At 41.9% G+C, this 13,915-nt stretch overlaps 1 protein-coding gene across 9 annotated transcripts in view; it reads left to right on the top strand.

Moving 5' to 3' along the window:
- Positions 1 to 13,915, top strand: part of TNRC6C (trinucleotide repeat containing adaptor 6C) — a 189,240-nt gene that overhangs the window by 134,014 nt on the left and 41,311 nt on the right. For 8 of the 9 annotated variants that reach the window (XM_075845650.1, XM_075845657.1, XM_075845649.1 and 5 more), the window contains exon 5: positions 9,007 to 11,538. In XM_075845650.1, the coding sequence (XP_075701765.1) occupies positions 9,007 to 11,538 (2,532 nt within the window). Of the gene's footprint in view, positions 1 to 5,317; positions 5,556 to 9,006; positions 11,539 to 13,915 lie in introns of those variants that run through there. The other variant, XM_075845656.1, reaches the window with a different exon arrangement.

Raw genomic sequence — 13,915 nt, forward strand, 5'->3', positions numbered from 1 at the left:
CATAGCGTACATACACAGCGTTCATATACACAGCGTTCATATACACAGCGTTCATATACACAGCGTTCATATACACAGCGTTCATATACATAGCGTACATATACAGTGTTCATATATATAGCGTTCGTATACAGTGTTCATATACATAGCGTACGTATACAGTGTTCATATACATAGCGTACGTATACAGTGTTCATATACATAGCGTACATATACAGTGTTCATATACATAGCGTACATATACAGTGTTCACATACATAGCGTACATATACAGTGTTCATATACATAGCGTACATATAGTGTTCATATACATAGCGTTCATATATACAGTGTTCATATACACAGTGTTCATATACATAGCGTACATATACAGTGTTCATATACATAGCGTACATATACAGTGTTCATATATATAGCGTACATATACAGTGTTCACATACATAGCGTACATATAGTGTTCATATACATAGCGTTCATATACACAGTGTTCATATACACAGTGTTCATATACACAGTGTTCATATACACAGTGTTCATATACATAGCGTTCATATACACAGTGTTCATATACAGTGTTCATATAAATAGCGTACATATAGTGTTCATATAAATAGTGTTCATATACACAGTGTTCATATACATAGCGTACATATAGTGTTCATATACATAGCGTTCATATACACAGTGTTCATATACAGTGTTCATATACATAGCGTACATATACAGTGTTCATATACATAGCGTACATATACAGTGTTCATATACATAGCGTACATATACAGTGTTCACATACATAGCGTACATATACAGTGTTCATATACATAGCGTACATATAGTGTTCATATACATAGCGTTCATATATACAGTGTTCATATACACAGCGTTCATATACAGAGTACATATACAGTGTTCATATACATAGCGTACATATACAGTGTTCACATACATAGCGTACATATACAGTGTTCACATACATAGCGTACATATACAGTGTTCACATACATAGCGTACATATACAGTGTTCATATACACAGCGTTCATATATACAGTGTTCATATACAGTGTTCATATACACAGTGTTCATATACATAGCGTTCATATACACAGTGTTCATATACAGTGTTCATATAAATAGCGTACATATAGTGTTCATATAAATAGTGTTCATATACACAGTGTTCATATACATAGCGTTCATATACACAGTGTTCATATACAGTGTTCATATAAATAGCGTACATATAGTGTTCATATACATAGCGTTCATATATACAGTGTTCATATACACAGTGTTCATATACACAGTGTTCATATACATAGCGTTCATATACACAGTGTTCATATACAGTGTTCATATAAATAGCGTACATATAGTGTTCATATAAATAGTGTTCATATACACAGTGTTCATATACATAGCGTACATATAGTGTCCATATACATAGCGTTCATATACACAGTGTTCATATACAGTGTTCATATAAATAGCGTACATATACAGTGTTCATATAAATAGTGTTCATATACACAGCGTTCATATACACAGCGTACATATACACAGCGTTCATATACACAGCGTTCATATACACAGCGTTCATATACACAGCGTTCATATACACAGCGTTCATATACACAGCGTTCATATACACAGCGTTCATATACACAGCGTTCATATACACAGCGTTCATATACACAGCGTTCATATACACAGCGTTCATATACACAGCGTTCATATACACAGCGTTCATATACACAGCGTACATATACACAGCGTTCATATACACAGCGATCATATACACAGCGTTCATATACACAGCGTTCATATACACAGCGTTCATATACACAGCGTTCATATACACAGCGTTCATATACACAGCGTACATATACACAGCGTTCATATACACAGCGTTCATATACACAGCGTTCATATACACAGCGTACATATACACAGCGTTCATATACACAGCGATCATATACACAGCGTTCATATACACAGCGTACATATACACAGCGTTCATATACACAGCGTACATATACACAGCGTACATATACACAGCGTACATATACAGTGTTCATATAAATAGCGTACATATACAGTGTTCATATATACAGTGTTCATATACACAGCGTTCATATACACAGCGTTCATATACACAGCGTTCATATACACAGCGTACATATACAGTGTTCATATACATAGCGTTCATATACACAGCGTTCATATACACAGCGTTCATATACACAGCGTACATATACACAGCGTTCATATACATAGCGTACATATACAGTGTTCATATACATAGCGTACATATACACAGCGTTCATATACACAGCGTACATATACACAGCGTACATATACACAGCATTCATATACAGTGTTCATATAAATAGCGTACATATACAGTGTTCATATACACAGCGTTCATATACAGTGTTCATATAAATAGCGTACATATACACTGTTCATATACACAGCGTTCATATACAGTGTTCATATAAATAGCGTACATATACACTGTTCATATACACAGCGTTCATATACACAGCGTTCATATACACAGCGTTCATATACACAGCGTTCATATACACAGCGTTCATATACACAGCGTTCATATACACAGCGTTCATATACACAGCGTTCATATACACAGCGTTCATATACACAGCGTTCATATACACAGCGTTCATATACACAGCGTTCATATACACAGCGTTCATATACACAGCGTTCATATACACAGCGTACATATACACAGCGTTCATATACACAGCGTTCATATACACAGCGTTCATATACAGTGTTCATATAAATAGCGTACATATACACTGTTCATATACACAGCGTTCATATACACAGCGTTCATATACACAGCGTTCATATACACAGCGTTCATATACACAGCGTTCATATACACAGCGTTCATATACACAGCGTTCATATACACAGCGTTCATATACACAGCGTTCATATACACAGCGTTCATATACACAGCGTTCATATACACAGCGTTCATATACACAGCGTTCATATACACAGCGTTCATATACACAGCGTACATATACACAGCGTTCATATACACAGCGTACATATACACAGCGTACATATACACAGCGTACATATACACAGCGTTCATATACACAGCGTACATATACACAGCGTACATATACACAGCGTTCATATACACAGCGTTCATATACACAGCGTTCATATACACAGCGTACATATACACAGCGTACATATACACAGCGTACATATACACAGCGTACATATACACAGCGTTCATATACACAGCGTACATATACACAGCGTACATATACACAGCATTCATATACAGTGTTCATATAAATAGCGTACATATACAGTGTTCATATACACAGCGTTCATATACACAGCGTTCATATACACAGCGTTCATATACACAGCGTTCATATACACAGCGTTCATATACACAGCGTTCATATACACAGCGTTCATATACACAGCGTTCATATACATAGCGTACATATACAGTGTTCATATACATAGCGTTCATATACACAGCGTTCATATACAGTGTTCATATACACAGCGTACATATACACAGCGTACATATACAGTGTTCATATACACAGCGTTCATATACACAGCGTTCATATACACAGCGTACATATACACCTCGTTCATATCCAGTGTTCATATACACAGCGTACATATACACAGCGTACATATACAGTGTTCATATACACAGCGTTCATATACACAGCGTTCATATACACAGCGTTCATATACACAGCGTTCATATACACAGCGTACATATACACAGCGTTCATATACATAGCGTACATATACAGTGTTCATATACATAGCGTACATATACAGTGTTCATATAAATAGCGTACATATACAGTGTTCATATACACAGCGTTCATATACACAGCGTTCATATACACAGCGTACATATACAGTGTTCATATACATAGCGTTCATATACAGTGTTCATATAAATAGCGTACATATACAGCGTTCATATACACAGCGTTCATATACACAGCGTTCATATACAGTGTTCATATAAATAGCGTACATATACACTGTTCATATACACAGCGTTCATATACACAGCGTTCATATACAGTGTTCATATAAATAGCGTACATATACACTGTTCATATACACAGCGTTCATATACACAGCGTTCATATACAGTGTTCATATAAATAGCGTACATATACACTGTTCATATACACAGCGTTCATATACACAGCGTTCATATACACAGCGTTCATATACACAGCGTTCATATACACAGTGTTCATATACACAGCGTTCATATACACAGCGTTCATATACACAGCGTTCATATACACAGCGTTCATATACACAGCGTTCATATACACAGCGTACATATACACAGCGTACATATACACAGCGTTCATATACACAGCGTACATATACACAGCGTACATATACACAGCGTACATATACACAGCGTACATATACACAGCGTACATATACACAGCGTACATATACACAGCGTACATATACACAGCGTTCATATACACAGCGTTCATATACACAGCGTTCATATACACAGCGTTCATATACACAGCGTTCATATACACAGCGTTCATATACACAGCGTTCATATACACAGCGTACATATACACAGCGTACATATACAGTGTTCATATACATAGCGTTCATATACAGTGTTCATATACATAGCGTACATATACACAGCGTTCATATACACAGCGTTCATATACAGTGTTCATATAAATAGCGTACATATACAGTGTTCATATATACAGTGTTCATATACGCAGCGTTCATATACGCAGCGTACATATACGCAGCGTACATATACGCAGCGTTCATATACGCAGCGTTCATATACGCAGCGTTCATATACATAGCGTTCATATACAGTGTTCATATACACAGCGTTCATATACACAGCGTTCATATACACAGCGTTCATATACACAGCGTTCATATACACAGCGTTCATATACACAGTGTACACATACATGTGGCTCTTGTTCGGAATGCTGACACTAGAATGTGTGACTCGGGCTGCTAGGAGGGGGGGGCTGTAGCGGAGATGACGCTGAGGCGCAAGAACCTCTGGTTCGGTTGACTTTGAAAGTTCAGGGTTGGGGGAAAGGAAACTCAGAGTTCATTGTAGCGGGTCCTGAGTGACGTTTTGTGACACATGAAAGAATTTAGAAGGCCGGAAGATCGGTTTAGTGTCAGATGCAATTACATAATCAGAGCCTAGAGAGTCTCAGGCTGTTGATACCTTCACCCAATCTGCGGGAGGGGGAGTGACCGTGTATGTGAGCTGTGTGCGGGGAGAGGGAACCTCCCTGTAAGGGCATTTCCAAATTCCGTGCAGCGAAGGCCCACATGAGCGTGCAGGTTGTCCGGGCTTTCTCGGCGGAGCTGCAGGATGAGGCTTACACTGGGCACAAGCGACACATTGAAGCGGGGAGCCTCCGCCTGGCGGTAGGGAGAGGCGGCTGTGCACACAATGTAGCGTTTCCTAGGATGGTTGGGCGTCACCTTTCCTCAGGTATTTCCCTCCCTGTCAGCCCTCCCTCTCCGCTTCTTCCTTCCTCTGCCCCGAGGCCATAACATATTGTTAGCAAATTGCTTGAGCGCTGTGCGTTACATAATGTCTCTCAGCGGCATTCACAGCTTTTTGGCTCCAGTTCAGGTTTGAGAAAATGGCGTCTTCACAAGCTGAGCTGCTCAGGAGAAAAAAATAAATAAAACGGAGAGATTAAGTGCCGCGTTCATAAACTGGTGCGGATTTAATTGGTTATGGCCGCCTTCACCGTTACTTTCTCCAGTAACCGCTGACGTCACCCCCCTGTTACTCCCGCTTCAGACTGACAGGAAAGTGAATGTTTATTGCCTTCAGCTTCGGAGCTGGTGCGTCCGGGGCACCGGGGGTTAATGGGAATGTCTGCAGTCACTATTGCCGTCTGCGTCGTTTTCTGCGGCGTCCCTGGTGATGTACATTACTAGAACGGATGGAATTAGGATTTGTTTCTATTTACCGGCTGTTTATGTACATGATTTATACTTTCTTGGAATATTTATCAGAATGCGTTTTAATTGGCGTTTGCTAGGTGTAAAAATAATTAGAAAATTAATTTTAATGGGGTTTTATTTTTTTGGTTAGGAATTTTATTTTTGGCTTTTCCTGTATTTTTTTTATTTTTTAATTACTCTCCATAGTCCCTATATGTCTGCCAAACACAGGCATGGGTAATGTGGTATTGATATATTTTGCATCATGTGTTTATTTTGTTTTCTTAAAGCGTAATATTTGTTATTTTGTTTTATGTTTAATAAATACATATCAGCATATTGTATCAGTTTCTGGTCCCTTGCATTGAGGAATCTTCATGGCTGGTCCCCGGAGAGCATGTGTGCCCTCTACCTCCTTGTAGTCATCTCTATTACTTGGGTATTCGTCTTAAGAGGTCCATAAATATCCATAATTGTCTGACAATGGACGTATCCGGTCTCCACTGGAAGGAATAACTCGGGGAGACACCTATTCAAGCTGTTGTGGACCGGTTACTTATTCTTAAAGGGCAATAACTAATTCTGCGACCATCTACTAAGCCGGGGAGGACAAGCTCTTCATGCCTTAAGCGGGCATTTCAGAATTCACCCCTGTCCCTTACCATTATCGCTTTTTATTTATTTATTTATTTATTTTCTTCCATCAGCCATTTCGCTCTACAGGGAATAGCTAATAGTTTACAGTGGGTGCCGTCTATTACTGTGTAAGCGATGTGTGATCACCAATATATGTAGCGCTAGGAAGCTACTCATTACGTCCCAGAAACAATAGCATTATCCGCTTGTAATTGGCGGCACAAATGCATTTAAAGTGTAGCTAAACGTTTGACAAACTTCTGACATGTGATGGTGACATGTCAGAAGTTTGTATTGGTGGGGGTCCGAGCACGGAGACCCCCACCAATCGCTAGAACGAGGTAGCTGAAGCGCTCATGTAATCGCTCAGCTGCTTAGTGTCTGTTCGGCTTTTTTCGGAAAGCCGATGTATCAGAGTAAAGGCTCATAGACTTTCTATTGAGCCCGTACACCGATAATTTATTTCCGGAAATAGCCGAACAGACACGAAGCGGGAGCGCTTCAGCTGCTTGTTCTAGCGATTGGTGGGGGTCTCAGTGCTCGGACCCCCACCAATCCAAACTTCTGACATGTCAGAAGTTGGTCGAACGTTTAGCTACACTTTAAAGGTAGGCTGTTTTTTTTTTTTTTTGTTTTTTTTTAATAAAGAGAACCTTATACATGTGCAGCTGAGTGCACCATGTTATAGGCACTGCTGCACAGACCCTGGGGCACTTTGAATCCTCTGTCTAGCCTCCTCCGTTTAGTGCCACCTGATATGTAAATTAGCCCCTGTACTGTCAGTGGGGAGTTCCTGGACATGGAAAGGGTAGGGGGGAGTGATACTTCGCATTCTGACACTGTCCAATCGGCTGCAGACAGCAGAAGCCACTCTGACACTGTCCGCAGCTGATTGGACAGTGTGAGAGCACTGACTATCACGCCCCGCTGACAGTACAAGGGCTAATATACATACCAGGCGGCAATAATAGCGTCACCGATCTCCAGAATGACGGAGGCTAGACAAATAATTCAAAGTCCTCCAGGGTCTGTGTAGCAGCGCCTATAACATGGTGCACTCGGCTGCTCGTGTATGGGGTAGAGAAAGGTTCTCTTTAAGATTGGCGTTTCATATTCCGTTCTTAATCAATTAGGTGCATCTCTAGCTGTCTGTGCACCACAAATTGAAATCTACACTAGCTACAAACTGGCTTAGATTACCGCTATAATTGACACCAGCTTCTGGCGTACATTATATTAAATTTGTCAGGCAAAGGCTGCCCACTCACCCAAATTCTAAGCCCTACCTACTTTTAAGATCAGTACCGTGCACATGGCAAACGGCACAAAAGTCGCAGATTGTGACTTTTCTACACCTGAAAACTGGAAAAAGACCAGTAATAATACATTCCCCCCACAATGTTGTGTGTTTTGTTTTAATCCATAAATTTTGCCCCCTCTCCTCACTGCCAATCTTGGTGACCGCCTACTCTGCCAACACCTTGTCCCAAGATCTGCCACTAAGATGGATTGCTCCCCCCTAGACTAAGTCCATTATGATGTGATTAGACCAGAATATCAAGGCTATATGTTATAGGTGGATATTTTGTAATATTCACCAGCCCATTTGGGAACTGTAAAGAAGTGTAAACTAAGACCAGATTTATTTGTACCTTTTTAAACTCACTGCAACTACTATATAAGTTCAATAATGAAATTCCTTTAGTGATGGCATGCATGTACGCTGCAGAGTGTACCTGCTTGGCAGAGTTGGGAACGGAAGAGACTACAATCGCACAGCTGACTGCCGAGTTGTAATGTAGTGCTCTGAGAAGTGATGGGCTCTAGAAGCGAACAGCAGGACTTTCTTGAATCTTAGTAGTTGTGTCTAGACTAGAAGGTAAAGAACTGAAATAAAGGTTGTCCACTTAATTCCCTCCACTACACGGCAATAGAGTATTAAACACAAAATTGAATGTGTTTGCCATGCAGCATCTAGACCCGATTGGCAAATGGCAAGTAGAGATGAGCCAATTTAGGAATTATATAAGGCTAAGGCCACAAGGAACAGCCCTGACGCGGCCAACAACAGCGCCGGCACCATGTTCGGCGTGGCTGTCAAATACCCTGTTAATGGCTGCGCGTTATTGCAAGTAAAGGGACATTTTACCCGCAATAACGTGCGGCTATTAACAAGGTATTTGACAGTGCAGTGCACATTCACACACACTGTTCACTACAAGCAATGGGCTGAAAACAGGAGTTCTATAGAATAGGTCCTGTGTGTGTGTGTGTGTGTGTGTGTGTGTGTGTGTGTGTACACACACACACGTTTTCTGATTTTTTTTTCTTTTTCTTTTTTCTCTTTCTAGATCTCGGTCAAAGTAGTCTTGGAGACCATTATGAAAATTCCCATTGGGGACCGCAGCCTACACTCAGAGGTGAAACCAGTTATAGCTGGGATAAAGTGATAATAGACAGGACTGATAAGGAAGCGTGGCCTTCCATTACAGGAACTGAGACTGAATCTGCCTCAGAATGTACTACAGACACTAACTCTGCCTCCAACTGTGGCTCAGAGAAAAGTAGCATGGCTACAACGAGTGCCCAAGGCAACTTCACTGGACATACAAAGAAATCAAATGGCAATAATGGCGCCAATGGAGCACTCATCCAAAGCACTTCTAACCAGAGTGCCATTGGAGCTGGTGGAGCAAATGGGAATGGAAACTTGGCCAGGGTATGGGGTTCAGCTTCTGGCTCCAACTCTAGCATTACACACTGCTCCTCCAGTAGTGTGGAGGGAAAGGTGGACAGCATGATTGGAGAGGGTAGAAGTCAGAACTGCTGGAGCTCTTCCAACTCAAATACCGGCATTGGTCTTAACCTTAACCCTAATGCCAATCCAGCTGCCTGGCCTGTACTTGGACATGAAGGAACTTTGAGTGGAGGTAATCCTTCAAATATTTGCAGTTCAGTCAGTGCCATAGGTCAGAATATCAGCAACCAGAATGGAAACACATCCAGTACCTTAGGTGCTTGGAGAAATTTGCAGTCGCAAGAGAGCACAGAACCACAAACGTCCACTTCTCAGAATGTGTCTTTCAGCATACAACCTCAGAACCTTAACACTGATGGACCAAATAACACTAACCCCATGATGTCTTCACCAAACCCCATTAATGCAATGCAGACAAATGGACTGCCCAACTGGGGAATGGCTGTTGGAATGGGGAACATCATCCCACCACACCTGCAAAGCCTTCCTGGTGCTAATGGTTCAGTTTCTCAAGTAAGTGGGGTTAGTGGTGACAGCACAGGCAGCTCAGTCTGGGGTTTATCACCAGGTGTCCCTGCTACTGGAAACTGCAGTTCTGGGTTCAATCAGGAAACTGGAGATACTGCTAGTACAGCAGTAAATGTTAAGCAAAATGGATCAGGATGTGTGGCTCAGAAAGATGGAACCGGGGTTAGTGCATGGGATTCAGGACCACCTACCAGCCCAGGAGTACTGGCATGGGGTAGAGGGAGAAGCAATGGAAATATGCATTCTGGACCTTGGGGTCAACAAAATCGTGGCACAAGCAACAACATGAATGATGAATGGGTAAAGGCTCCAAACCAGCATTCCAGTAATGACATCAATGGAAAAGGATCAACAGGGTGGGACAGTATTACCATTCAGAATCCTCAGCAGGGAAGTGATCAAATTAACTCAAGGGCCAAATCTGTATTGTCTGGGACATCAAATGACAGTGCTGGAAATCCAAATGAAGGAAGGGTGGGAGAATCTCAACAAGGGGACATGGGTTTGCCGGATCAGGGGCAGTTGCCAAGACAAGATCTTGATCCGAGGGTCCTCTCCAACACAGGTTGGGGACAGGTCCCAGTTAAGCAAAATATTGCATGGGAATTCGATGAATTTCAGCGGCCTGACAAGAAAACTATTGGGACTGAAGCTTGGGGTTGTACAAAAACACAGCCTACAAACTCAGGGGGGAAGAGTGAAGGGTCCATCATGAACAGTACAAATACCTCTTCAGTATCCGGGTGGGTCGGCCCCCAACCTATATCCGCTCCTGTAAACTCAAGTTGGGCAGAAAATAAAGCGCCAAATGGTCCAGGGGGGTGGGGAGATCCTGCAAGCTCTACTGTTGTCAATGCTGCTGCCAAAAGTGGTCACGCTTGGAGCGGGTCTACTAGTCAGGAGGAGAAGTCTCCAACTTGGAGTGAACCTCAAAAGTCCAAGCCCCAAGGCTGGGGAGATGGACAGAAATCAAATCCCAGCTGGCCAACTGGTGGGGGAGACTGGAACGATGTGCCACCTGTTCAAACACATATGACTGATGGAAAGAAAAATGCAGCTGGGTGGGACACTGATGGAAAGTCTGGAACCGGGTGGAGTGAAAATTCACGGTCTGGGAGCAGTGGATGGGGAAATGGCACAAGCACTAAAGCAAATCCAAGTGCAGGCTGGGTGGAGCCCTTGAAAACTCCTCAGCAAAACTGGGGCAATAAACCCCAAGACAGCAATGTGAGTGGTTGGGGAGGAGCTGCATCTGTAAAACAGACTGGATCTGGGTGGGTTGGTGGTCCAGCACCATCCCCACAATCAGCCAAGCCGAAGGATGCAAACGCTGACCTCAGTGGCTGGGAAGAGCCTTCACCACCGTCCATACGCCGTAAAATGGAAATTGATGATGGTACTTCGGCTTGGGGAGACCCAAACAATTACAGCAGTAAGGCTGTAAACCTGTGGGATAGAAATAAAACCGTGGTTCATACTGTCCCATCACCTAACACCAACACCGCCCCAATCACTCCTCCAAGTACTAGTTTGGTTGAACCACAGCCACCTCATCAGTCAAGTGCCCAGCAAAACCGATCCCCTTTGCTTGGTCCAGGTTAGTATCTTGTTTGCCTTTTTCATCATATGAATTGTAAAACCGATTTCTGTAACATATTTTCTACAGCTGCTGTGAAGCCAGTTTTTCTTCAGAGTACGTTACACACCAACAATTCATTAGAGCATATAGTTTTTTTTTCAATGTATTATATGTGATTGCGATAGAAAAATAATGTTAGAATGAGAGAAATATTTTACATTTCAGTCCTGTTTTTCCTGAATGGGCTGAGCTGCAGTGTGCACAGCCATACTCAGCTGGACATTGCAGAGCCGTGTACTGCAGTGAAAGAGCCACGCACCGCTGCCCCGCCATTCTGTTGATTTCGAATGATCAGACATTGATAACCTATCTTAAAGCGGACCTGTCATCTCTCCTGACTTGTCTATTTTAGTATATAATTGTATTCCCCATGAAACCATTATGGAGCATGTTTTATTAGAGCTCTACATTGTGCCGTTACTCTGTTATTTCTCCTAGAAATGTATAAATAGCCAAATGGGTGTTACCAGTTGGGGGGTGTGTCCCTACACAGATTAACACTGTCCAATCAGTGCTGACAGAGGGAGACTAGGGACACGCCCCTTTAACAAGGGAAGTAGTAATTCCCAGTTGTCAATTCATTCATATATTTCTAGGAGAAATAGCAGTGGAATGGCACAACGCAGGGCTCTAAGAAAATATGTTTCTGAATTGCTAATTTATGGGCAAAACTAATTTTTTACTAAACTGATATGTCAGAAGAGGTGAAAGGTCCTCCTTTAGGGATGGGTAATCCAGGTAAAATCATGGAAAACCCCCTTTTAATGTTTTGTTTGTTTTTGCCAGAGGGGAATACTATTTTAATGTGGTGCAAATTCGCCGGCACTGCATGTGCAGTTTGGATATGTTCCTAAAGTTATGGTATATCGCCAGGACTGCTGAGAGCTCCTCAGAAGGAAAGGGGCCACATTGTGAGCGAAGCACTGCAGCGCCTCCAGTTTTTTCCTTGGTCCTTTTCATTCTTTAGATCGGTGAAGTTCCCAGAGTTCAGACTCCAACTAGTCATAGTGTTGTTCCATCTCCTAGTGATAGGCCATAACATTAAAAGATAGGCATACTCTTTGCGTTTTATGGGCTGTGCTCCCATACTTTGTATGGGAGAACGGGCCGAAAATGCAGGCTGCGGCCGGCTGGCCGTCCCTGCAACCGCGGGCTGCATCCATGCACACGACCGTATTTTCATTGATCAGTAAATACTGTCTGTAAATACGGATCCGTATTTACGGAATGGTATCCGCAATCCATATTTGATCCGTATATACGGATCTGTGAGAAAGAGGGAGGCTGCAAAGATGTCATCACATGTTGCCTAGTAACTCTTCTGTAAATACGGGCGGTTTAAGGATGCACATCCGTTCCCATCTATTTACGGAAGCTCCCATAGTCTTCTATGGTAGAGTTAGTGCCGTAATTACGGACAAGAATAGGACAGGTTCTATAATTTTTTTCATCACGTACACCCATCCGTAAAAATACTGAAAGGTGTCCGTGGCCAATAGATATGAATGGGTCCGAAATTACTGATCTAAAATACGGTCGTGTGCATGGAGCCTAAGTAGGAGCTTGTTATACATTCCTGAAAACAGTGCAATGAGACACCTAAAAAATAAGTAGTTTCATTGAAAACTAAAGAAAATCTATTATACCACATATTGTAACTGCAAAAAATAATGACCGATGTTCTTCAAAGAGACACTCCGGCTAAAACGAAACTTCCCATATTCGCCATTCTGGTATTTCATGTGTCGGTCTCTCACCTGTTCTTTTTCTTGCTGCTTCTATATCTATATATCAGACTGGGATGGTTGCTTAGCAACAGTGTGAATCCGGCTCGGTGACTACTTTCTCTACTTGACAGTTCCTGTACCCCACTAGTTTTGCACAGGGGAGGACAGAAACTTCTATCATCAGCCACCACTGATACTTAGACAGGTTCCTGTCACACAGGTATTATGTAGAAGAATATAGTGCAGCCTCCAAGTCTGTATACTTATGGTTTCTCAGCTTATTTCAGAGAATATAGAGAGAATGATAATCACAGTGTACCCCCAGTATGCAGAAATGGTATGGTCTTTAGCTGGTCATGTGAAGCTGTGCTGAAGCATCATGGGATTGATAACAAAGCAAGGCAGAAAGTCCTAAAGTAATTACAGAATACATAAAAAGTATTAGTCAGGTGGGGAATGCAGACATGGAAAGTTGTTTCCACTGGAGGTCTTCTTTAATTCAAATATTGGGAATACCTAGATATGTGAATATCATTTAGTTCCCATGCTAAGAGGGTATAAAGCCAGTCCTCTGGCATTTCACGCTGAGGAGTTTGCAGTTTGCTTTT

This window comes from Rhinoderma darwinii, chromosome 13 (genome assembly GCF_050947455.1).
Source record: "Rhinoderma darwinii isolate aRhiDar2 chromosome 13, aRhiDar2.hap1, whole genome shotgun sequence".
Taxonomy (NCBI): Eukaryota; Metazoa; Chordata; class Amphibia; order Anura; family Rhinodermatidae; genus Rhinoderma; species Rhinoderma darwinii.